Below are 27620 nucleotides of genomic sequence, written 5' to 3'. Positions count from 1 at the left end.
TGAATTCCTGTCAAAGGTATTTTAATTTTACGGAACTGTCCATTATCAACTTTGCGGACTAAGTTATTCAGCCAACAGTATGTAGCAACCAGACTGTGGGGATGTGACTGATCTGGCTCTATACTTTTTGCAAAGTATAATTATCACTTTTTATTTCAGCAAGGTAGAGTTTAAAAATGTTTTATACGGTGTCCCGTTAGGGCCATCACGACACAACATAACTCGAAAGTACGATATGAAAACATGTTATTATGTTGAGTTTTAACCATCCTGCTTTCGACTTTTAATCATCGTATTTTCGACTTTTCACTAATGTATGTTCATGTTTTTGTTGTTTTGAGTTGTGTGTCACGATGGCCCTAATGGGACACCATAGGTCATGTAGTTTTATTATTTGGAAACAAAGTAGGAGATAAAGACTTATCAAGGTAATTTAATGCCCACAGTGAGAAACAACAAATAAAAGTTTAACTCTTATAAATGTTAGCCAATACATCGTATTTTTTATATCCTATGATCGGACATGCGCGGCGATTATCCACGAGATTTGATGTCCTTTCCGTGATTTTTCTCATGGACAGACTCAATCACGCTGCGTTTGCTTTTTTCACCTACTTTTTTTATTTATTGCTTTTGAAGAATTCTCCCTTTTCAAGAATATACTCTCAATATAACGTCATTAATAGACATGTAGTGTATGTTTTTTTGGCATGAATTGGGAAAATATTGGTTATCAGAATGTTTTTGGTTATGTAAAATGTGTCCACAAAAATCTCTTAGCAGATCTTAGCGTTCAGATTTCATGCTTGAGATTTTAAATTCAGATGAGTTGTTTTGAAATGAAGTGTCACAGAGCAATAGGTAATAACATAAATGTACGTACTGAATGAATACTTAATGTGATATCACATTGTTATGACTTTTTGCGGTTGAAAGAGTGGCCTTTATCTTTATTTTCCATTTTCAGTAAGCATATGATTTTATTGTTTTCTTTTCGGATTTTTTTTTTTTTTTGAATCATGCTAAAATTCATAGAGAAAGTACCAGATTCCATATGTTTTTAAATTTCCTTTAGGTGTTTCTATGGAGATAATTTTTGTATATTTATAGACATAGACGATTGCAGTCCAAACCAATGTCAGAATGGGGCAACGTGTATTGATGGGGTTAATTCTTACACATGTTCATGTGTACCTGGATACACCGGAACTTTATGTGAAATAGGTAAACATATCGATTATTTATTATAATATTTTAACCTTATTAGATAATATTTATTTATTTTAGTTAAATTGTGTTGGATTGAAAAACTCTCGATTCCATTCCTGGAACCAACCAGTACTAAGCAATGAGTGTGAAAATTCTTGATCAAGACAACAATGGCTTGCCCCTTATGGAATTTGAACCCATGCGACCAGCAATTCTTAGAATACTAGTCCGACACGTCAACCACTCTGCCCACCCTTACACTGCTGCATTTTTAGAGTGGACTCTAACTATTCTATGAATTTGGAACATCTCACTTGTAATGTAAGGGATTTCAACACCAAAATTGAAAACTTGAACAGCCGCCAGTTCCTGGAAACATTGCACATCATATGCCCGCTTGTCTGACCTTAGCTAGTCCAATATGGCTGGTTGTTATTTTATTTACAATAAATGCACTTAAATTGTTTATATTGAAACAGTTTTCTTATCTTTTTTTCCGTATCTAAAGATATAGATTCCTGTAGCCAGAACCCATGTCACAATGGAGCAACGTGTATTGACGGAGTAAATACATACACATGTGACTGTGTCATTGGATATACAGGGGATCATTGTGACATAAGTAACAACCTTTTTTTGGGGCAACTTTTTCATTAAACGGGCACAATTTTTATATACATAGCAAAATAATACAGTTTGGATTTGCTTCAAAGATGCTCTTGTTTTGTGACAAGATTACCAGAGTACTACTCTATCAAATTCTCATGGTTAATAATTTTTAAAAAAAATTATGTTTTAAGTAAAATTGAATTCTTATTTCATATCTAGGGCAATAGTTTGAATAAACATTCACTTTGACTTTCCTTTCCTAAGTCCCATTTATAAAGTAGTCCCTCGTGAATGTAAAACTTAAATTGTGCGCATATATATTTTTGCATGTTGCGCATAATTGTTTCCGCATGACGTGCACATATATTTTAGCATGATGTGCTCATATATTTTTGCATGTTTGCACATATATTTTTTTCTTTGAACAACAGATATTGATGACTGTGCGAGCAACATGTGTCAAAATGGAGCAACATGCAATGACGGTTTAAATTCCTACACTTGCACGTGCAGTCCAGGATATACGGGAACTTATTGTGACACTGGTATGTGTACTCATTTAACAATCAATTATCTTTTAATAATTCTTTACCTAGTAACATTTAATAGAATAAACAATATAATTAAGTATGTTATTTTTTTATCATTACTTTAATATAAGAAAGTATATATAATACATTCTTGTTCAAAACGTCTGTATGATATTTAGTCAGAACATAAAGGGGTAAATATAAAAATAAACATTTAATGTAACGTTCAGTACCAATTTTAGAACTGATCTATCGAAGGCGGTCAAGAAAAAGTAGCCAATGTGCACCTTACTTTTAATGGCGCGACAGCTCAGTTGGTTAGTCCACTGACTGTCACTCCTGAGGTTCCGGGTCCGATCCTGGGTAACACCCTTGGGATTTTTCAGAAACACTTTCAGTGTTTCCCACCTAACTAGAGGTTTACTGGTACGATACCCAGGTAATCCTCGCATGTATCAGTGCTATACACTGGGCGTGTAAAATTAAGAACCAAGGAATCTATTCAATAAGAGCTAGGGACTGGTTCCCGGATTTCCTTGTATCTCATAGCTATCTCTACAGTCTGCTGAGGTAAGGTCCCTACTGGAAATAAGTGCTTGCACTTTTGTAGGTTATCCTTGACCGCCTGGTCTAAAGAAAATCAATCAATCAATGCACGTTTGAAAAAGTTTGAGTATTTTTCTTGCAAAAAATGTATTCATACATTAGTTATGTAAAACAGATATTGACGATTGCAATCCCGACCCATGTCAGAACGGTGCAACATGTGTGGACGATGTTGACTCCTATTCCTGCACGTGTCTCGCTGGATATACAGGGACAATTTGTGAGACAGGTAATGCAGTTTCAAGATAGGTTTACGATAATGTTCTGGGCTGTCTGTGGCCAAGTGGTTAAGGTCGTTGACTTCAAACCACTTGCGCCTTGGGGTGCAAGTCCCGATAGGGACTTTTGATTCTTTCATGCGAGGAAGCAATCCAGCCAGCTAGCTTACAGGACATCGGTGGTTCTACTCAGGTGCCCATTCGTGCCTGATATAAAGTATGGAAGGGCACCTGATGTCTTTCTCCATCAGTAAAGATGGAACGTCGCCATCTGACCTTTACTGTGTCAATGCGACTTAAAACCCAATCAAATAATGAAACAAAATATTGTTCATGACTTACTAACACAACATTTTTGAGCAGAAAATGAGTTTAAAAATTTAACTATAAATGATATGTTTAGCTGCTTGTACTTGAATCTAGTCAAAAAGTATTGTATTGGGTTCGTATTGGATTTATAACAACATTAGAGCGTCTGTGGCTGAGTGGTTACGGTCGTTGAATTCAGACCACTACCTCTGACCATCGTCAGATTGATTCTTCATGAGATAGTTCTGGGTTCTTAACTCAGGTGTCTGTTTGCCTGGAATAGTTCTTCCTCCACCAATAAAGCTTAAAAGTCGTCAAAGTTGAAATAAACAGCTTTGGTGCCATGTAAAACCTAATTTAAAAAAAAAAAAACGAGGCAAAAATGCTCAATTTTAAGATCATTATGGGTTCCACCTTCGTGCATTCTTCAGATTTCTTGAAGATAACAGTCATTTCTAATTCTATGTGACGCTTCGATGATTATCGTCATTTAAGTTAAATGTGATGACGAGAACTAATATGTAATAATATTTCCATGTTCAATGCACCCCTCAGACATAAATGAATGCTCTCCTAACCCATGCCAGAACGGGGCAGGATGCACTGACGACGTTGACTCCTACATCTGCGAATGCCTGGCCGGATACACTGGGGTCAATTGCGAAACAGGTATAAAAACTAACACAGCACAAGGTCTGACATTAAATTATGCCTAAGAAATCCATTTTTTTTTAATTCTTTGGAAAGGTAAAACATGTGTTTATAATGTTTTAACGATAGAATTTAGAGCTTATTACATGTAGATGTTTTAAACATCTGATTACAATAGTGCTGAATGTGCAATAATGTGCCATAAAGGTAGCAAAATGTAAACAAAGTAGTATTTTGACTTCCATACAAAATACTTATTCACTATAACAACAGAACAGAAGTTCATTTAAATGGCAAATGACTATTTTTTGGAGAACTGTATCAAGATTTCAAAAATAAAACATTTCGGGAGGAAAATTCATAATGAACCTTTGTTGTTTTTTTTTCGCATGTAAAATGTAACTATATGTATATGTATATCAAGTAAAGTGCTGCCCTTTAGTTTATTTTCTGACCGTTGTGACTTTTAGATGGTAAAGTTTTGTAGTGAAAAGGACATAAGTTTGTTGAAAGTGGTATTTCAGGTCTAATCAGTATATTATATAATATCGGGGGATTTATGAATTCCAAGTTATGTCACTTTTTGATTTTAATGAATTATAAGAAAGCTTTTTTTTTATCAAGAACTCCCACTGTTTGATCATATAATAGCAAACTTCATGAGGATCCTCCATTTCTGTATGTTGAAATAGCCGACTCTAGTATATAAAAAGTGTGTATATACTTTCAAAGTGACGTGTTAAATGAAACAAATAGAAGCACTCCAGATGAAGTATATTCAATATAATTATAAGGACCTTGAAAGTATGGCTCCTCCCTTACCAAAATGACTTTAAGTGACTTATATGTTTCTTATATGCAACTTATACTTGACCTATAAGAGAACTATAAGTTACATATAAGTCACTTATAAATCACCTTAGTCTAAAAAACCTGTCTAAGTCAGTTATAGGTATATGCTACATATAAGTCACTTTTGGCCATTTTTTCCCCAACATATAAGTCACATACAAGTCACCTATAAGTGCCTTATACTGGTGAAGTTTGAAGTAACCAGTTTCTATGTTAGATATAAGTGAAAACTTAGAACTTTTGCGAGACTTTTTATTACTGAGCAAAGCTGAAAAAATGACTAAGTACAAAAACATGAGAAAATCGGTAAAATTTATTGAAGTTGATTTGTAATTCTTTGCTTTAACACAATGGGTATCAAAATACTCAGAATTTAAAATACTATAATCTTAGACCTTAATCACAAACAATTAAGATTTTTTTTTAAATGTTGCTTATTAATTTTTGAACACAGCTGGGGGTTTTTAAATAAGATAATAGAAAAAATGATTATCAATTAAGTATATTACCTGTAAAAAATTTTGGTACATATTCTGTGCGGAATTGGGACAGAAATGGCATTCAATCAGTGATTTCTAGGCTACCATGGACAGAAATGAAATTCCATGTCATTTCTTTTCACAAGGAAAATATTTCACATAAAAGTCACCCAAGGCATAATTCTACTCTTGTTTTTTTTCTAACTTGAAACAGACATTGAAATCTATATGTTTTTACCTACTGTACTTCTTACAGACCTAATTTCGCTGAAGTAAGATATTCTAACAAGAAAAAGAGGTGTATTTTTATTTTAATATACAAGTGTTATTTTTAAGACATTTAGGCCTAGTGTATTTTAGATATTTAAACATTAAACAAACAGTGCTTGAAATAAACAGTTTATATTGCCCTTTTAATCTATATAAAATCAAGGAACCAATATGCCTGAAGATTGCTTATATTTTCTACATCCACTGATACACCACATAGATCAGAGGTCTGATAAAACTGGCCACCTGCCTTTGCCACCATATGTGCATGACTAATTTTTTGACTGGTCATTCCTACAAATCAGACTGTTCCATGTGATTATTTTGGGGAAAGATAACATTTCCTATCCTGAATTTGTAAAAAATGACATTGCATTTTCTTTTTCAAAAATGTATAATGATTTTTAAACTTTACATATCTATTAGTTGTTTGATTTTTTTTCACATTCAATGATTGTAAAATAGTACTGATGAGTGCTTTGATTTTTGGATTTACCCTGTTGCACATAACATTGGACCTGCCCAGGTACACAGTTGTAAGTCTGAAACATTTAGGTTAGCAAGCTGGTGGAAATCACAGAGAATCTACTTGATGTTTTAGGAAATTTAGAGATATTGTTTTGTTTAAGATGTTTAAGTATAGTTATGGTAAATAAGAATGACAAGAAGAATCACCTTGGACAAGAAGATATACAACAAAATCAGGTAAATACCTTTGAGTTACATTTATGCAGAATTGATACAGGTTATATATTAAACAATCAAAGTAAGATGGCAGCAAACTAAAATTTGTAACTTGAGAGATCAAGGCTGTTTTTATTTTAGATTTACTAATACTTGTAATTGATTTAAATCTAGATTTAATAGTTATATTATTTGAACTAAATAGTACAATCAGTAGTTTTATGCAGCTGAATAAGACAGGGTCATCATAATCATTTAACATTTTATTGTTGTTTTCAATGGAGATTTCTGATATTACATTTTACATACATTGCAGGCTAGTGGGACCAGTTCTTACTTTGAGATGCCAGGTGAATAATGATATGCAGTATTGAGCCTGAAAAGGTATGTTTTTTTAATCTCTATACTTACTGCTCTAAATCTTTCACAGAAAAGAGCATAATAAATGTTGTTGCAAATAGTGCTGTTAATCAATTCTTATAGAGACTTTTAGCAATTCTTAAACAACACTGTTGACTTGTGCACTAAAATGAGATACTGTGTAACTTAGTATATTTGTATATGCATAAGCATAAATAGCTAATATAGTTTGATGATATACAAAATATGAAATATAACTGCATTTACAATGGTCGGAATTTATTCCACATCTTTTTTAATTAATTATGAATTTTATCTTTAAAGGTGAACACAGCCACATGAAGTTCTCCGAGGAAACAGAATCAGAGCACTGAAACAGACATCAATAAAAGAAATAGTAGTTTGAATAATCAGAAACATTTGATCAAATTTATGATTTGAATAGTTCCTCACCGACAGACTTCCAGCAAAATAATTGTATAAATAAAGTGTTTGATTCCAAGAAAACCAGTAAAAAACAAAAACTTGCTGTTACAAATGAATATTGTTTTTGTTATAGTGAATGTAAGATGATTGAACTGAAGGATATGTATGTTGAATTTTGTATTTTGCTCATTTATATGACTATGAATATAAATTAATAAACATTTTTGAAATTAAATTACTAAACTTTTATTTTATTTCAAGCTTTTTTGACATCAAGCAACATATATGCGACTTACATGTGACTTATATGTTACTTATAAGTGACTTATATTAAGTCACTTATATGTAACATATAAGTCACTTATATGTAACATATAAGTCACTTATATGTTACTTATAAGTTGAGCATATCTTTGACTTACATGTCACATATATGTGACTTATATATAACTTATACTTCACTTATATGTCAAAATGCCAGACATATACTGCACTTACATCTAATTTGCATTTAAAATACATATACTTGACTTATAGGTGAATTGACTAAGTGAAGTATAATCTACATATAAAATAGCCTATAAGTGACTTATAAGTGAATTCCGTAAGGGCTGTTTTCCATTATAAACTTACACATTCAATAAACACCAAGTAATGGTTAACTTTTTAAAAACTAGTTTTGAATTGATTCTTATTAAAGGTAGTTTTCCCAACTTCCATTATCAATTTTGTCATTGTGTGGTATTAATAGAATTACAGGAAAAAAAACTAAAACAGATTAGCGTGTATTGTTTCTTTGAGAACACAAAACCTTCTGTTTCTTAAGGAAAACGATTTTTTTCAAACCTCAAAATCAAGAAAATGGGGAAAAAATGGATAAAATAAAAAAAATTGATAAATTAGAGAAAATTTTCTCAAATTACAAAGACTAATTCACCAGTTTTGGTTATAAATAGATTATATGTATATAAGATGGATAAAACCATTTTGAAAAGGCAACAAAAGTGAAACTCAACTCATTAATGTTGGCCTTATGTTTCAATTTACATTTACACAGACATAAATTACTGCAGCCCTGATCCATGTTTGAATGGTGCAACATGTACCGATGGCCTCGTCTCTCACACCTGCACGTGCGCTGCCGGATATACGGGGACCAATTGTGAGACAGGTAACCTGATTGTTGTCCAAAAGTTTTGTGATTATTAGGTTATATGGCCACATCTGTCGAAAATTATATCACATGCTCCTCATAGATATGGGTTCGAGTCCGGCCTACACACCAGTGATGCCGAAAGGCCTTTAAAATGTTGGTGGGAATTTAATGCAAACAAAAAAAAATTCATAAACAAGAAAGTTTAGTTTTTTTTTAATCAAATGTGAATTAAAAAGGATACATTTAGAAATGACGATAATGTCGTTACCATACGGATCAATCAAAACATTCGGAACTAGATCGAGTTTCATATGTCGCTGGAACACGCGTATTACTATAATTCTAACAAACTTTTTTATACACGTTTCAGAAATAGATGACTGTAATCCTGACCCATGTCTGAACGGGGCAACATGTACTGATAATGGAAGCACCTACACCTGTACCTGTATTGCTGGATACACCGGAACAAATTGCGCAACAAGTATTGCATGACATGACTTTAGTTGATAAATACATAAATAATGTCCGTTACCTTTTTAGGTCGTAATCTCTATCCGGTTACTTTACTGGCTATTTAACTTCCTATTTCCAGTACTTGTAGTAAAGGTACCAAAGAATGGTTAAACCACATTTATCACGATCGATTACATTTTGTTGTAAAAAATAGTTTTGCTGATGATGACTTTCAGTTTCAGTCAAGGAAATTTATTATCATAACTATAAATTTGACTTGTAAGGATTTTTTTATATTTATCAGCATTTGAAAAAATTACCTTATTTGATTTTGAAATTGAAAGGGCTTATTTAATTTTATGCGCTAATTGAAGGTGGGAAAAGCATAAGGGAGAAAGGAAAATGTTTGTTTTGCATAATAACTATGTTGCTTTAAGTTTTGCTGTAGGTATCGGAATAAGAATACATGGCTGTTGATTTAGTCGAAGTAAAGTTCAGAAATATGACATAAGAAAGTAAACAAGAATGATCAAATTTTCAATGCTTAGTTTGGACAAGTTCACATTTATGGTTTATGTAAGCACATTTTGTTGTCACGGGACCTTTTTACATAAATCGGCCAAAATTTAGTAATGTTCTACCCTAATGAATGGGAAATAAGTAACTCTTGAAATTTAATCGTTTCCATGCAGAATACTTCAATATTTTATGTACATACAGACATAGATGACTGTGATCCTGATCCATGTCTGAATGGGGCAACATGTACGGATGATGTTGACACTTACAGTTGCACCTGTGCTGATGGTTATACGGGGACTAAATGTGACACAGGTAAGAAATGTGCATAACATTTAGTTTATACATTCCTATTTGTTTTTTTTTATTAAATTTTATTTTAACAATAAAACAACCAATCATGAAAACAATGCATCCTTTTACTTGTTATTTTACATAATTCATAGTGTGAAATAAATAATGTAAAAGAACAATAATCAATATTATATCATTCCTTATAAAATGAACCCAAATGAAGTTCCAGCAATTATACTATGAGGTTAAATATAAATCATTATTGGGTCTAATTTTACCAATTTAGCATAAAAAAAACTTCTTGATTTTGACTATTTTCTTTAATTTGATGTTTTGCTCTTTCAAAAATTGATGGTGTAGAAAAAAGAGTTTATTATTCAATACTGAGTACCAATTATTTCACAAGCACTGTTTAGGTCATTCTTGAATTACATATTTTTGTTCTGTTTTTACAGAACACTGGGTTTTTATTATTCCGTCTTTGCATTTCTGTTTCAGACATTGACAACTGTAGTCCTAATCCATGTCTAAACTTAGGAACATGTTCTGATGATGTCAACACTTACAGCTGTACCTGTGCTAATGGATATACTGGAACCAATTGCGAGATTGGTAAAGAATTTTACAATATCACATATATTCTCGTTTAGTCTTTCTGACATTAATTTTATTAATTCCATTTTATTTCTTTTATACTCATTATACCATACTAGTAGCTTGGGTGTAAACAATGGCTAAGACTTAATCCTTGAATTACATGTACTGTATATTCGAATAAGTTATCCTCTTTTTACATAACACTGCGTTTTTATTATTCTGTCTTTGCATTACTGTTTCAGACATTGACAACTGTAGTCCTAATCCATGTCTTAACTTAGGAACATGTTCTGATGGTGTTGACACTTACAGCTGCGCATGTGTCACGGGATATACCGGAACCAATTGCCAGATTGGTAAAGCATTTCACAATATCACATATATTCTCTTGTAGTCTTTACTGACATGAATAATTCCATTTTACTTCTTTTATACTCATTATAACATACCAGTAGCTTGGGTGTAAACAGTGGCTAAGACTAAGTGGGCAGTGAATGCTGACATACTTAGGAAGATGGAGGACAATAATATAATAGTACCATTTACAAACATAAATAATTTTATTATCATGTATTGTCTCAATATATGCTAAAGTAATAATGTTTGTATCTTTTTATTGGAAAAAAAGACTAAAGACGTGGTTCTAATTTTGTTTGACATTTTGTTTCAATTAACAGACATAGATTACTGCGATCTTGATCCATGCCAGAACGGGGCAACATGTAGTGACGGCATTGACTCCTATACGTGCATGTGTGCCTCTGGATATACAGGGTGTAACTGTGAGACAGGTAGATAGTTACTAAAGAGTATTCAAACATAGATTGAGTCTTAATTATGTTACCTTCAAATGTATTAATAAAAAAGTATAACATAAAGTATGTTTTTACAAATACCTATGTGTCACTACTTCAGAATACAAAAAAATGGTTAAAGAACCGTTTTTTGTGTCGCCTCTACGGAGTAGTGGCGACATATAGGGATCACTTCTCTGACGTCTGTCCGTCCGTCTGTCCGTCCATCACAAAACTTGTCCGGACTACTCCTCATAAACTACTGGTGCAATTTCATCCAAATTTTACAGAAATGATCAGTACCAAGTCTAGTTGTGCATATTGTCAGCATTTTCCGGGTTCAATGATTTTTGTCAGAGTTATAGCCCTTTGATAAAAAGGTGTTTTTTCTGTGTGTTGCCAGATACACAAAAGCTTGTCCAGACTACTCCTCATAAACTACTTGTTCAAATTTATCCAAACTTTACAGGAATGGTACTAAGTCTAGTTGTGCATATCGTCGGCATTTTCCGGTTCAATGATTTTTGTAAGAGTTATGGCCCTTTAATAATTTTTATTTTTAAAGTTTGTCCGGACTATTTCTCTTATACCACTAATGCAATTTCAATGAAACTTTACAGGATTGATCTGTAGCTCAAGTCCTTGGGCATATTGCACGGGTTTTCCGGTTGAATGATTTTTGGCCGAGTTATGGCCCTTTGATAAAAAGGTGTTTTTTTTCTGTGTGTTGCCAGATACACAAAAGCTTGTCAGGACTACTCCTCATAAACTAATGGTGCAATTTCATCCAAACTTAACAGGAATGATCAGTACCAAGTCTTGTTGTGCACTGTCTGTCTGTCTGTCCGTCTGTCACAAAACTTGTCCCCACTACTCCTCATAAACTACTGGGGCAATTTCATCCTAACTTTACAGGAATTTATGTCGCCACTACTCCGATCACTTCTCCGTCTGTCACAAAACTTGTCCCAACATGAAATTGGCCATCATGAGGCGACACATGTGATCACTGATCGCTCTTGTCTTGCATTTACATCTGCAGAAGTACGAAAGTATTTAAAGTCGAAGCCAGCAGAGCAAGGGATTTTATTTAGTCCAAAGGTTTCTTCATATGCTAATGCACAGAAAAATATGCATTCACGCTATCTTTGCATTAAAGTATACAAAAAATGTGCATTAGCGATATTCTTGCATTAAAGTATACAGTTAATTCTTTTATTCCGTCTTTCGTTATCTCTTTTTTTCCGTATAGGTAACCTTTTTCATTTCTTTATTCTTGTACATGTGCTAGCACCATGACATTTGACAGTTATTGTTTCATTGTAATTAACCTAGCGGGCTGTCATTGCATCAAGCAAATTTTACATGATCCCTTGAGTCACGCATATTAAAAGATGTGCAATAATGGTGTGTGCTCTGTTGATGTAATAATTGATTTGCTATTTGTGTAACTTCCGATCTAATTTATCATTGACTCAAGATCTAAGGCCACTGTTCAAGATTCATATCTATAGCATCTGTTTGACTAAATTTTATCATTTTTTGTAAAAGAAATGTCCTCTTTAGAACTTTTCATGTAGGATTATTCTTAACGAAAAACTAAAATCATTATAATGAAACCCCATACATGTATGTATATTGGGTGATAATTGTAAATTTCTGTAAAAATAACACTAAAAAATAAATAAATAAAACTCTATCGTTGATTTTAATGGAAAAAGCGACTGGTTGGTTGAATAGCTATTTTAAAAGTAAGACAGTCTAAACTAAAGGAAGAAACATTCCTCGATGTGATAAAGGTAGGTTGGATAACACACTTCTCAGAAAAAAAATTTCTGCCGAAATAAATCCTTAAAGATGTAAACGAATCTTTCATTTTTGAATTTTTCATATTTTTTCAAATCGGAAAGACAATGGTGCTCAATTAGAAAAATATTGCTGATTTTCGTCTCATATGTTAATATTCTCACGTTTGATTCTGATAAATGTTGCAGATACAGATGATTGCGATCCTAACCCGTGTCTGAATGGAGGAACGTGTACTGATACTGGAACTTCATACACGTGTGCTTGTGTTGCCGGATACACCGGAACTGATTGCGGAACAAGTAAAGTATTTGAATACTTTGTTATTTGTATGTGTGTATAATATAAAACATATGTAATCTTTGCTCAATGCGCATAATTTGCTTCTGTAAAAATCCATAGAGTCTTGGACAAAAAGATGAATTTTGGAGCCAAAAGTAGGTCAAAGTACAGTGGTCAATGAGCACCTAAAGGAACTGCGACCATTGACAAAAATGGACATAGCCCCTTATTTTATGATCTTATTTTACAATAAAAAAAAATTATAAAAAAAATATGTTTTGAGAAAGTTCTAACCAAATATCTTTGTTTCTGTTTACAGACATAGATGTCTGCAATCCTAACCCATGTATGAACGGGGCAACATGTACCGGTGTTAACACTTTCAGCTGTACGTGTCCCGCTGGTTTTACAGGGGCTCTTTGTGGGACAGGTATATAGTGATTAGAAAATATTCACGCTTATGTATAGTCTGTAAAATATACAATGTACATATTTCTTTCAAAAATAACTGTAAAGCATATATAGCACTTACAACTTGACCTTAATAAAGACATATGTTAAATCACAAACTACTTGATTGATAACTAATTTAAATTGCTTCATGCAAACAAAAACACGAAGCTGCAATGATAAACATTTTTTCATCTTTATTTGTTCATAAATAAATGGTTTTATTTTACCTATTGAGTGGATTACTGATTAATAAATAAAAATGATATTTGACAACTTCAAAGTGAAAAAAAATTCTATATTAATTTTATCTACTTTACACTGAGGAGAATACTTTTAAGGAAATTTCCCATGTTGTATCTCCCCTTCATTTTTGTTTCAAGTAAAACTTGATGCTAGCCATCAAATGTTCATTTTTGAACTTATTTCTTTTTCAGTTTTTCTTCATGTGTTTTAAGAAAGATGTCCGAAATTTGGGTTACCAGTGTCGGGAAATAGAATTCATTATTAATGATACATATTTTTTGATAATTTTTTTTTTCTTCGATTTTTTTTTATGTTCGAATAATTATTTTGTAACAGTTGAAGATAGATGTCATTAATTAATATGGGTTAAGCATCTTACAACAAAAGTTAAAAATCTTCCCCGCATTAATGAACATCATATATAAATAGTTTAACAAATTATTCTGATAAAAGTTGCAGTTATAGATAATTGCGATCCTAACCCGTGTCTGAATGAAGGAACGTGCACTGATACTGGAACTTCTTACACGTGTGCTTGTATTACTGGATACACCGGAACTGATTGCGAAACAAGTAAAGTATTTGGATATTTTGTAATTTGTATGTGTGTATATGTATGTATTTTATGCTTAATGAGGATCCATCCGCCCATTGAGGCCCACAAAGGCCACAAAAAAGTGTTTGCTATCGAGTACGGATCACAGACATGGCATCAGTTGTGTTCTTAAAGATGTTATTTTGAAGCAAAAAGTGGTGATAAATTACCTTATTGCAATGTTCAAAGAGTATAAGACGATAAATAAGAAGCCAAAAGTAGGTCAAAGTACAGTGTTCAATGAGCACCTAAATGTACAAATACCTGTGACAAAAATTGATGTAGCCCTTATTTCACCATGAAACATAAATAAATATATGTTTTTTCATTCCTGTTTACAGACATAGATAACTGCAGTCCTAACCCATGTATGAACGGGGCAACATGTACCGATGGTGTTGACTCATACACCTGCATGTGTGCTGCTGGTTATACGGGGACTACTTGCAGCACAGGTAGTTAATTTTAGTCTGTAAAATATTCACTTTCCTTTCGAAACTTATAGTGTCCTTCAGCTTTTCCTTTAAAGTAAAATATGTTCTTTTTAGATAGATCATTGTCAAATAAAAAAAAATGAAATATAACAAATAAGGGACTTTAATAAACTTTGTATTTTGTTAAATATAGGTTGTCAGTAAGTATAAAAAAATCAAAAAGTGGAAATAATATGTACAAGAAAATACAAAACAAAGTAAGGTAAATCAAATACTGATGGTGTGTTTATCATTATTTACAACTTTTTTCAATAAACTATTGCAAAAATATACCATGCTTAGAGATGGACCTTCTTCATTTTCATGTTTTATTGATATTTCAGACATAGATGATTGCAATCCTGACCCATGTCAGAACGGGGCATGTACTGACGATGTTAACTCCTACTTATGCACATGTGACGCTGGATATACAGGGACTAATTGTGACACAGGTAAATGCATTTTATTCTATTTCCAGTATAAGTTGTATTTTAACAATTCTCTAGTTTTTCTTTAATTTAACCTATATCATGTGCTTTGTATGTGTGTGTTTTTTTTCGCCTACTGTACCATTTATGTTAAGGTAGTCTTACTGTAATGCTTTCCCTCCAACAAATTTCTAACATCGGCCAATGTCATAATAAATCGGTCTTTTCCGGAACTTTATTTTTCACAATTTTTGGTATTCAATAAAGCTTAACTATCTATAACCTAATTTTAGTACATATTTTTAAGGAATGAGTGACTGTAAATAATCTAATACCCAAGGTTTTGAAAAAATAACGTTCCGGAAGTAACCAGTTTGCTACGATATTGGCCAATGTTATAATTTTTACAGTACAATTACCCTAAAAGAGCTGTCCTATGAAAGAAATGGTTCAAATATGAGACAGTAGCAGAAATATTTGTTTTGAGTCTTTATGTGGGATAATAGAATACACAACATCTCCCACACACTTAGCCCTCCACCCCTACCTCCTCCTTCCTCTTAGAACCAGCTTTAACAAAACTAAATATAGAACATGAAAATGATGTTTGGTTTATACAGAATTTATTTTAGTTCAATTGTGTAGGAAGCAACAAGCTTATAGACACATTTTCGAATTCATTTCTGGAATCGACCAGTACTGAGTAATTGGTGTAAAGTTTCTAACTCAGTGAAACATTGACTTAACCCTGACGGGGTGATTATGTTTAATAAATATGGATTTGGAAAGTGCCTGCAGACAGGTTCAGGTCCATTATGGCTATGATGAGTGATGATAAGAAAAAAAATTGAGTTTTCATTTTTAATAATTCCAATTTGAGAATATTCAAATTATAAACCACTAACAACAGCCCCCCCCCCCCCCCCCCCCCAAAAAAAAAAAAACAAACAAAAAAAACAGGATTTTGTTGTTCAATAAAAGTAAAAATAAAATATTTCTAAAGTTTGGTATAATTTGACATTTTCTCATTAAATTTGATCACAAAGCAATGTGCTGAGCTGTTAAAAGTAGCAATAATTTTACTTCTAAAACTTTTTAGCTCGACTATTCGATAAGAATAAGTAGAGCTATTGTAGTCACCAGAGCGTCGGCGTTGGCGTAACCACTTATGTTAAAGTTTTTGTAATACTTCAAATATTTTCAAAGTCCATTGACATATGCCTTTGAAACTTGGCACACTTGTTCACCATCATGACCCCAACCGGTATACAGGAGGAGGTAACTGTGTCGAGCATTTGACAGAATTATGCCCCTTTTTCGACTTATAATTTACGTTAAAGTTTTTGTAATACCTCAAATATTTTCAAAGTCCATTGACATATGGCTTTGAAACTTTGTACACTTGTTCACCATCATGACCCCAACCTGTAAACAGGAGGAGGTAACTGTGTCAAGCATTTGACAGAATTATGCCCCTTTTTTGACTTATAATTTACGTTAAAGTTTTTGTAATACCTCAAATATTTTCAAAGTCCTTCGACATATGCCTTTGAAACTTTGTACACTTGTTAACCATCATGACCCAACCTGTAAACAGGAGGAGGTAACTGTATCAAGCATTTTGACAGAATTATGCTCCTTTTTCCACTTAGAATTTACGTTAAAGTTTTTGTAATACCTGAAATATTTTCAAAGTCCATTGAAATATGGCTTTAAAATTTTGTACACTTGTTCACCATCATGACCCCAACCTGTAAACAGGAGGAGGTAACTGTATCAAGCATTTTGACAGAATTATGCTCCTTTTTCCTCTTAGAATTGGGAAAAACTGTTAATAATTCTGTCTTTTGTTTATGGTGTTATTAAATTTGCAAGTTGTATTAAAATACCGGTAATATAGGTTGTATGCCACTATGTAAATTTTAATAAAGATACGTTTGCTGATCAATGCCCCAACTCCAAATGAAAAATGTCCCGGAAATAATTGTAAAAATTATGGCATGTATGCATATGGCTTTGAAACAAGTTAAAATTTTATACTCTTCTTTGAGAGCATAATAAGACTCTCTCCAAGGCCTTTAACTGTAATATGGATTTAAAGAAAAATTTTGCCCTTTTGTTTAGCTAGAAAATTTAATTTTTATTCTCCCCGAAAAATTTCGGGGGAGCATATAGTCGTCGGGTTGTCCGTCCTTCCGAGACAACATTTGATTATTATGAGCCTCATTCCATAGTTAGATAAAGAACATAAACTCATAAAATTTAAAAGTAAGAGTTTTTTTTTGTTTTTATGAGCTTATTTTGCTTATGGACGTTGGTCCAGGTGGTGTTTATGAGCTCATTTGCCTCATAAACATCAAATTTTGGTAAGTCCGTACGTACGTACGTCCCGAATTCGTGTCCGGCCCATAACTTTGTTATTTGAAGTCGGATTTTAAAATTATTTCACAGAAGTGATCACCATATTGAGACGACGTGTCGCGCGCAACATTTGGGTCGCTACCTTGAAGGTCAAGGTCACAGCATGACCTTGCAGCAAAATCGTGTCCGGTCCATAACTTCATTATTTGAAGTCGGATTTTAAAAATATTTCACAGAAATGATCACCATATTGAGAAGACGTGTCGCGCGCAACATTTGGGTCGCTACCTTGAAGGTCAAGGTCACAGCATGACCTTGCAGCAAAATCGTGTCCGGTCCATAACTTTGTTATTTGAAGTTGGATTTTAAATTTTTTCACAGAAATGATCACCATATTGAGACGACGTGTCACGCGCAACATTTGGGTCGCTACCTTGAAGGTCAAGGTCACAGCATGACCTTGCAGCAAAATCGTGTCAGGTCCATAACTTTGTTATTTGAAGTTGGATTTTAAATTTTTTCACAGAAATGATCACCATATTGAGACGACATGTCGCACGCAACATCTGGATCGCTACCTTGAAGGTCAAGGTCACAGCATGACCTTGCAGCAAAATCGTGTCCGGTCCATAACTTTGTTATTTGAAGTCGGATTTAAAAAATATTCCACAGAAATGATCACCATATTGAGAGGATGTGTCGCCTGCAACATGTGGGTCGCTTCCTTGAAGGTCAAGGTCACAGCATGACCTTGCAGCAAAATTGTGTCCGGTCCATAACTTCATTATTTGAAGTCGGATTTTAAAAGTATTTCACAGAGATGATCACCATATTGAGACGACGTGTCGCGCGCAACATTTGGGTCACTACCTTGAAGGTCAAGGTCAGAGCATGACCTTGCAACAAAATCGTGTCCGGTCCATAACTTTGTTATTTGAAGTTGGATTTTAAAAATATTTCACAGAAATGATCACCATATTGAGACGACGTGTCGCACGCAACATTTGGGTCACTACCTTGAAGGTCAAGGTCACAGCATGACCTTGCAGTAAAATCGTGTCTGGTCCATAACTTTGTTATTTGAAGTTGGATTTAAAAAATATTTCACAGAAATGATCACCATATTGAGACAACGTGTCGCGCAGAACATTTGGGTCACAACCTTGAAGGTCAAGGTCACGGTATGACCTTGCAGCAAAATCGTGTCCGGCCCATAACTTTGTTACTGGAAGTCGGATTTAACAACTATTTCACAGAGATGATCACCATATTGAATCGACGTGTCACATGCAACATTTGGGTCACTACCTTGAAGGTCATGGTCACAGCATGACCTTGCAGCAAAATAATGTCAGGCGCATAACTTCGTTATTTGAAGTCGGATTTTACAACTATTTCACAAAAATGATCACCATATTGAGACAATGTGTCGTGCACAATATTTGGGTTGTTTTTACACTTTGAACTTTGTCTGTGACATAACTCTGACACAACAAGAGGTATACCTTCCTGTGTCCAAAACCTATTCGGGGAGCATCACCCGGTTCAACCGGCTCTTGTATTAAGGCTTTTTTACTATCAAGCACGAAGAATAGTCGAGCGTTGCTGTCCTACTGACAGCTCTTGTTAATACCTTGTTTTGATTGTACTTTTCAGACATAGATGATTGCAATCCCGACCCATGTCTGAACGGGGCAACATGTGTTGACGGTGTTGACTCCTACACATGTGTGTGTGTCGCCGGATATACAGGGACTAAATGTGGGACAGGTAATAAAATTCTTATCCAATGGTAGGTAAATTAAATCTTTATTCATATCATTAAATTGAATTGATTTTCGAATAACCACATCCCTGCCCCCACTTCCCAAAAAAAAAAAAAAAATAATAATGATGACAGTTTTAGCTTACCAGAGCCTAAGGCTCAGGGTGAACTATTAGTATCAAAGGGGGATTCTCCGGTGTCCGTTGTCTGTCAACATTCGTCTTCTTCTCTGAAACTACTAAGCAGATTTACTTCAAATTTGGTCTGTAGCATCCTTTGTACAGTCACACTTGAATTTGCTCATGTCATTCCAATTGGCCCCTTTTAGGGGTCAGCAGAGCTAAAAATAGAAAAACCTTTAAACATCTTCTTCTACAGAACTTTGTCTGTAGCATTGTAGGGTAGTCTTTTATCAAGTTTGCTCATATGAATTTGATTGGCCTCTTTTAGGGGCCGCTAAAGCTAAAAAAAGAAATAACTTTAAATGTCTATTTCTACAGAACTAATTGATGGATGATCACCAAACTTTGTCTGTAGCAATCTTGGGTAGTCTTTTATCAAGTTGGTTCATATGAATTTGATTGGCCCCTTTTAGGGGCCAATAAAATTAAAAATAGATATATATTTAAACGTCTATTGCTACAGAACTAATTGATGGATGATCACCAAACTTTGTAGCATTTTTTGGTAATCTTTTATCAAGTTTGCTCATATTATTTTGATTGGCCCCTTTTAGGGGCCACTCAAGCTAAAAATAGAAAAACCTTTTAACATCTTCTACTTCGAAACCAATTGATGGATGATCACCAAACTTTGTCTGTAGCATTCTTGGGTGCTCTTTTATCAAGTTTGCTTATACTAATTTGATTGGCCCCTTGTAGGGGCCACTAAAGCTAAAAATAGAAAAAAACCTTCGAACATCATTTCCTACTGAAATAATTGATAGATGATCACCAAACTTTGTAGCATTCTTAGGTAGTTTGCTCATATTAATTTGATTAGCCCCGTTTAAGCTAAAGCTTAAATGCCCCAGGTCATGGCATTTCTTCAAATTATTGTTTAAACATATTCTATGCTCAAATTTAATATCAGAATATATTGACATTCCAACACTGAAAAGCAGTTGTTTCTGGTGAGCGACTCAGCGCCATCATGGCCCTCTTGTTTTATAGAATTCTAATCCCCAGTGGTAGATAAATAAAATCTTTATATGATTAAACATGATTATATGATTAAATGTGATTATTGAATACCCGCCTTCCACAAAAAAAAAATGTTTGGTACCTTCCTGAGTAACGCCCAATGACAAATCGTGACTGAATAAAATGTAATATGAAAATAGAAATTTTGATTTAGATTTTCATTTGTAAGTAACTATATCTGTGTACAATGTCTACACAAATCATGTCTAGAAATAAAATTTCTTTTCTTATCTATATTAATAATTTCTTTCTCTAAATTGTGTCAAGTATATTTGTGTTATCATATGTATATACTATATAATCTTACGTTTTCTGACGCAAGTTAATGTTATAAAAAAAAAATTCGATAATAATTTCTAATCATTTATTTATCTCATATTATCTTATATGATATCTTACCTTATCTTTTTAAGACATTTTTATGTTATTTTGTATTTTGATTAAAATAATAGATATTGATGACTGTGCAACAGACCCATGTCAGAATGGGGCAGATTGTTTGGATGGGGTTGGTATCTATGTATGTTTGTGTGCTGATGGATATACAGGGGACGATTGTGACACAGGTAAATAGCCTATTTCCCCTAGTTCCTAATTAATCAACGCGACATATGCTAGAAATAACTAAAGTCAATCTGAACTTTAAATAGTCAGATTGATAAAAACAGCTAAAAGTTATATCAATAAGTTGATCGTGTTTAAAATGTCAATTTCACAAAGCGTTTTTTAAAAACAATGTAAAACATGCCTTTGCTTTAATTATTAAACAAGCATATGTAGTTAACTTTGTTTAAATTATAGCCGAAATTTCAAGTCTTAGTATTCCGTTGATGTGAATTTTGATTGTTGTTATTATTATCATCATCATCATCATCATCACTATTATCATCATCATCATCATCACTATCATCATCATCACTATTATCATCATCATCATCATCACTATTATCATCATCATCATCACTATTATCATCATCATCATCATCATCACTATCATCATCATCACTATTATTATCATCATCATCATCATCACTATTATTATCATCATCATCATCACTATTATTATCATCATCATTACCATGCGTAGTCTTTGTATGTATAAGATTCTTTTGCTCTAATTTGTTGTTAATACCCTTCTTAGTAATATATATTGCAAGGATTTTTATAAGACATTTTCCAAGTATGTAGTTAACAACAACAGGGATATACGGAAGCATATTGTTGCCAAATCTTAATGTTCTGTTACAAGGGAAATAACTCCTCAATTAGTCTTAATTAAAATTTAAACATCATATTCTATCTGTCGCTCCACTACCCTTCACTAAGGTAGGATACTTGACACTGAATGTTGTCAGATATTCGTAGCAAAGAGTAACGGAGCGAAAACGATGATCTAATTTTAATGAGATTGCACCTAAAATAGGCATTGTATAATAAGTTTGCAGTTGATTATTCCCAATGGGTATAAAGTGGAGATTCTCTTAGAGCAATTTATCAGCGACAATTAATCTTCATAACTTAAAGCAATAAAATCAAGAAAGACCATTCTTGCCTCCCAATACAGTTGAAGGTCCATTGTATGTTGTAATTATGATTATCTGCGTCTGCTGATACTGTTCGATCGCGTGATGTTTCAGGGTACAAACGCACACCCTCTCTACGAGGGGTAAATAACGCATAAATGTCCTTGACACCTTCTAAGGGAGGATAAATAATACAAACGTCTTGCAAGGCGGAAAGATAACACAAACGTTCTTCTAGGTGGTATAAATAACACAGATGTTCTTCTAGGTGGAATGAATAATTACACAAACATTCTTCTAAGCAGTAAAAATATCACAAACGTTTTTCTCCGTGGAATAAATAACACAATTGTCTTTCTAAGGTGGAATAAATAACACAGTGGAATAAATAACACAAACGTTCTTCTTGGCGGAAATATATCAAGAACGATCTTTTATGTGGAATAAATAACACACACGCATCCTTCTTAGGTGGAATAAAAAACACAAACGTTCTTCCAGGCAGAAAAATAATGCACAGATGTCTTTCCATGAGAGATGGTGCGTTGTTTGCCTGCAAATCAAGAGATCGCAAATTCAAGGCTCCGCTACTCCAAATATTTCCCCACAGTTTTTTTATTTAATATAGACTGTTTGAAATGGTGGAAAGTGCTTTATGCTTAGTATGTTAGAGAACAGGTGCGTTCTTTTTGAATGCGGTAATGCTATACATGTATCTGTATTGCACTAGCGTAAAAAGGGAGACTTAAAATAAAGAATAAAACTACCAACCGTCATGTGGAGTGTGTCGGCTTTTTAAGGTTTCCGTTCACGATAGTGGTTAACGTATATCAAACATTGCAGTCGCGAAAAATAAAAATACATTTCACTTAAAACTTGTAATTTAAAACTTGTAACTTTTATTTGTTGTTTCTCACTGTTGATGGTCCCTTAAATAATGTGCCGCTCATTTTGTGAGATGGAGCTCTTTTATCAAATGTTACATAATGTATTTTTAGACTGTATGTTATATTTTTAATAAAACGAAACGACTTAAATTTAATATGTTTGATTATTTACATAATAAAGTTATACCGGACTGCGAGCCAAAGTATTACGAAATAAATCCGGCCCACAGTGCTTGTTTGCCGAAAATTAGCGACGATATAGGAATAGGTAGGTATAAGTTATGTTTGTTTGTTTTTCTATCAATTTTAAAGATGATTATCAATGTTACGTACCGGTATGTAACAAGTTTAAAAGGACTCCACTGAGAATTTTGTTTGTTTTGTTGTGTGTTTTTTTTTTGTTGTTGTTTTTTACAAGAAGGGACTGGAAATATTTATTCCAAATTTTGTGTACCATATTCTTGGAGGTCTAGGCTAATAACGTACGTGCAAAATTTCATATCATTTCCTAACTCAGTTTTCCCAGAACAATCATACTAATTGTGCAAAATGACCCAAAAATGAAAAACATTGCAACGCTTTTCACTTTAACCGTGATAAGAAGCACACAAAAAACATCGATTTTCATTTTAGTTCTGAGTATAATTCTTCATTATCTTTTGCAGATTTTGTCATTGTAAATGTATCTCTTGATATACGTATGTAAGAATTTCAAATTTTATGTTTTTAAGGTTTAGGTCATGTGACCTTGGTGGAGCTCCTTTAAAGTTAGTTAAATTATAATAATATGCCAACTTTTGCTAACGTCCCGAGTAAGATGTGTTACAATGCAACTTTTATAGAGCAAGCAGCCCTTTGTATTGCAATAACATATTTACTACCCCGCTCCCCCACCCCCACCCCCCCCCAAAAAAAAAAAACAACAACAGTAACTCTTCTTCGTTAAGTTAAACTTTACAAAAGCCATCTGGTTTGCTCAATAGGTACAGCATTGGAAAATGGCCTGCACGATCCGGGCTTGGTTCCCAGTCGGTTCATGCCACGTTCCTTGTGATTGATCATGAATGAAATCATTTCTACGGTCATTCGCACTGTACATTCGCTCTGGCATGTAAAGAAGTTATCAGTTCCTTGCGAAAGTGAAGGCATCTAGTACTGGTAAACTGCTTGACAGCCTGCCCAGGAATGATGCGGAGGCTGAACTGTGCTCTTGTAAATTTGATGTGGCTGGCTTACTGCTGTGATCTGGAGTGAAAACTATCAACACTAGATTAAACTAAACATTACAATAAATTCTGTCTCTCCAGACTTATAGTGCCACTTACCAAACATCAAACTTGATGTGTCCAAAAGGATGTAGCTCTGCAAAGGCGGTGCTGTATTTTTTCTTCAACCCTTTAAAACAATCTAAGGAAAACAAGAAAACTTCAGCAAAATGACTTTGTTTATTATTGTAGTAATTAATGTATATGTATAATTATTTTCTATGGATAGTTATGATAATCATATATTCTCAAACGGTAAACACAGAAGCCTTGCAGAGTTACATGGACACCATGTACGATCAAATGTTAAAAATTGTGATGAATTTGATGCAATGAATATGTTTATAACTTGTTTATCAAAAACTTTTTGAAGGTATTAATTTTCCTGTTATAAGAATATTGGTTGTAACTGATTGTATGTGTAGTCAAGCTATATCATATTACAGCTGTTTCGGAGGATGATAAAACGTTAATATTAAATATACATAACGAGGCTAGACGGAATGTAGACCCTCCCGCAAAGAATATGGCAATTTTGGTAAGTTAAATTAAGTATTAAAGGTACAAGCCTCTTCCAGGTGAGCCGAAATATTTCAACAAAATCAAACTAGTGAAAAATGTACTAAGATTTTAAGATAAGTAAACAGATACCAGTAATGATTTAGATGTTATGTTCGATAATTGACTGATTTTGCAGTATTTTAACCATATTTCTACTGCATGCATGACTATAGCAATACATCCTCTTTTTGTATATTTTGACATCTTTTTGGTAATTTAAGCAGATTGTATGTTTAAATTACTTTCTTTATTCACTTCACAATATTTTATTTTAAATGAATTTTCAAAATTCTCATGAGACATGCTGCTTTTAAATGTATTGTCATTTGTTCTTAGTTTGGTTTTATTCGCACAAACACTGCTATGGTCAAATGGTGTCTGTCCAGCCTTAGTACTGGTACTTCAGGTGCCACTCTGTGCATCAGTCCAGGCACGGACAGGCACCTGAGTAGTTCAAGTCTTAATTTGAGCCGCGCCATGACAAAACTAACATAGTGCGTTTGCGACCAGCAGGGATCCAGACCAGCCTGCCCATCCACACAGTCTGATCAGGATCCATGCTGTTCGCTTACAAACCCTATAACAAGTAGAGAAGCTGATAGTGAACAGCATGGATCCTGATCAGACTGCGCGGATGCGCAGGCTGGTGTGGATCCATGCTGGTCCCAAACACACTATGTTGGTTTTGTCATGACGCGGCTCATTTGATTTATGTAGAATATTCAAGCAGACTGTAGATTTAAAATGATCTTCATTATGTCAATTTTCTTGTTAAATTAAGGAAGGAAATGAAAATAGATTATAGACTTGAAGAACCTATACATTAATCAGATTGTAAGCATGTTGTCTTTTGTTTCAGACTTGGGATGACTCTTTAGCTAACATAGCACAAAGATGGGCAGATTCGTGCCCAGACTACCATGATTCTCCTCTTAACAGAGAAGATCACGGTAATAAAATGTTTTCTACTTCCTATAAATTCTTGTAAATAAATAAGTAAATAAATAAATAAATAAACTTTATTTACCATATAGGTAACTCAATAGGACAAACCCTGTCTTCCTTATGACCTTCGAACAATCATTTACGCATACATTTACGTATGTAAGAAATTACTTGAAAATGTACTATGCTCATCCTTGAGTAAAATATTATAATTATAGAAATTTATCAGTCTGACCATAAAGTTCATCTTAATTCTTACGTGTAGGGTTCCAAAAAAATAAATTAAAATAAATAAAATAGTTATTCTTTTGCAAAGAATTAGAATTAAGTAGCTTAATTAGTCTTTTGAAAATCTTATAAATTCCCAAAAAAGTTATTATTCTAATGTTAAGCAATAGTGTTACTTTGTTTATCTTTTTTTTCCCTACAAAAAGGCCTAATAATGTCTGAATTAATGAATTATTTGTAAGCTAAAATAAATAGGAGAGACAACATGGGAATTTTTATGCCACGCAGCATCTGCGATGCGGTGGCATATAGCGATTCACCTGTGTGTGTGTGTGTTTGTGTGTGTGTTATATAGATTATATCGTGAACTTAAAAAATCTTCTTGTGAAAAACCACTAGTCCAATTTCAACCAAACTTGGCAGGATTGTTCCTTGGGTGAAGGGCTTCCAAAGTTGTTCAAAGAATTTCATTCCATGCAGAAATCTGGTTGCCATGGCAACCAAAAGGAATTATATGAATAAATTTAAAAAATCTTCTTGTAAAGACCCAAAAGGCCTAGAGCTTAGATATTTTGCATAAGGCATTGTCTGGTAGACCTCTAACAAGATTGTTCAAATTATAGCCCTGGGGTCAAAATTGGCCCCACCCCGGGGGTCATTGATTTTCACTATGTACATATAGTAAAAACTTAAAATACCTTCTTGTAAAAACCCAAAAGGCCTAGAGCTTAGATATTTTGCATAAGGCATCATCTGGTAGACCCTTACCAAGATTGTTCAAATTATAGCCCTTGGGTCAAAATCGGCCCTGCCCCGGGGTCATTGATTTTCGCTATATGTACATATAGTAAAAACTTAAAACACCTTCTTGTAAAGACCCAAAAGGCCTAGAGCTTAGATATTTTGCATAAGGCATTGTCTGGTAGCCTCCACCCAGATTGTTCAAATTATAGCCCTGGGGTGAAAATCGGCCCCGCCCCAGGGGTCATTGGTTTTCCTTATATGTATATAGTAAAAACTTAAAAAGAAGATGAACCCCGGGGGTCATTGATTTTCACTATGTACATATAGTAAAAACTTAAAATACCTTCTTGTAAAAACCCAAAAGGCCTAGAGCTTAGATATTTTGCGTAAGGCATCATCTGGTAGACCCTTACCAAGATTGTTCAAATTATAGCCCTTGGGTCAAAATCGGCCCTGCCCCGGGGTCATTGATTTTCGCTATATGTACATATAGTAAAAACTTAAAACACCTTCTTGTAAAGACCCAAAGGGCCTAGAGCTTAGATATTTTGCTGCATAAGGCATTGTCTTGTAGCCTCTACCCAGATTGTTCAAATTATAGCCCTGGGGTCAAAATCGGCCCCGCCCCAGGGGTCATTGGTTTTCCTTATATGTATATAGTAAAAACTTTAAAAAAATTCTTCTAGCAATTGACAAATGCTAGAGGTTAGATATTTTGCATGAAACATTGTGTTGTAAACCTCTAGCAAGATTGTTCAAATTATAGCCCTGGGGTCAAAATTGCCCCTGCCCTGGGGGTCATTGATTTCAATATATACATATAGTAAAAAATAAAAA

General features: G+C 33.7%; 1 protein-coding gene and 1 long non-coding RNA gene across 2 annotated transcripts in view; both read left to right on the top strand.

Moving 5' to 3' along the window:
* Positions 1 to 27620, top strand: part of LOC132721278 (fibropellin-1-like) — a 54263-nt gene that overhangs the window by 18911 nt on the left and 7732 nt on the right. Inside the window, exons 17-35 of the mRNA XM_060705558.1 lie at positions 1111 to 1224; positions 1718 to 1831; positions 2250 to 2363; positions 3070 to 3183; positions 4037 to 4150; positions 8261 to 8374; positions 8730 to 8843; positions 9536 to 9649; positions 10127 to 10240; positions 10468 to 10581; positions 10903 to 11016; positions 13002 to 13127; positions 14740 to 14853; positions 15216 to 15326; positions 19320 to 19433; positions 21083 to 21196; positions 23222 to 23308; positions 24752 to 24843; positions 25726 to 25816. Of these exons, the coding sequence (XP_060561541.1) occupies positions 1111 to 1224; positions 1718 to 1831; positions 2250 to 2363; positions 3070 to 3183; positions 4037 to 4150; positions 8261 to 8374; positions 8730 to 8843; positions 9536 to 9649; positions 10127 to 10240; positions 10468 to 10581; positions 10903 to 11016; positions 13002 to 13127; positions 14740 to 14853; positions 15216 to 15326; positions 19320 to 19433; positions 21083 to 21196; positions 23222 to 23308; positions 24752 to 24843; positions 25726 to 25816 (2103 nt within the window). The remainder of the gene's footprint in view (positions 1 to 1110; positions 1225 to 1717; positions 1832 to 2249; positions 2364 to 3069; positions 3184 to 4036; positions 4151 to 8260; positions 8375 to 8729; positions 8844 to 9535; positions 9650 to 10126; positions 10241 to 10467; positions 10582 to 10902; positions 11017 to 13001; positions 13128 to 14739; positions 14854 to 15215; positions 15327 to 19319; positions 19434 to 21082; positions 21197 to 23221; positions 23309 to 24751; positions 24844 to 25725; positions 25817 to 27620) is intronic.
* On the top strand, positions 5066 to 7187 carry LOC132721290 (uncharacterized). The gene is made up of 2 exons (XR_009624444.1): positions 5066 to 6801; positions 7102 to 7187. It is a non-coding gene; the product is annotated as an uncharacterized LOC132721290 (long non-coding RNA).

Source organism: Ruditapes philippinarum, unplaced genomic scaffold, assembly GCF_026571515.1.
Source record: "Ruditapes philippinarum isolate M1 unplaced genomic scaffold, ASM2657151v2 ctg231_1_1_1_1, whole genome shotgun sequence".
Lineage (NCBI taxonomy): Eukaryota > Metazoa > Mollusca > Bivalvia > Venerida > Veneridae > Ruditapes > Ruditapes philippinarum.
Note: the sequence above shows the minus strand (reverse complement) of the source record. Positions and strands in the feature narration are given on the sequence as shown.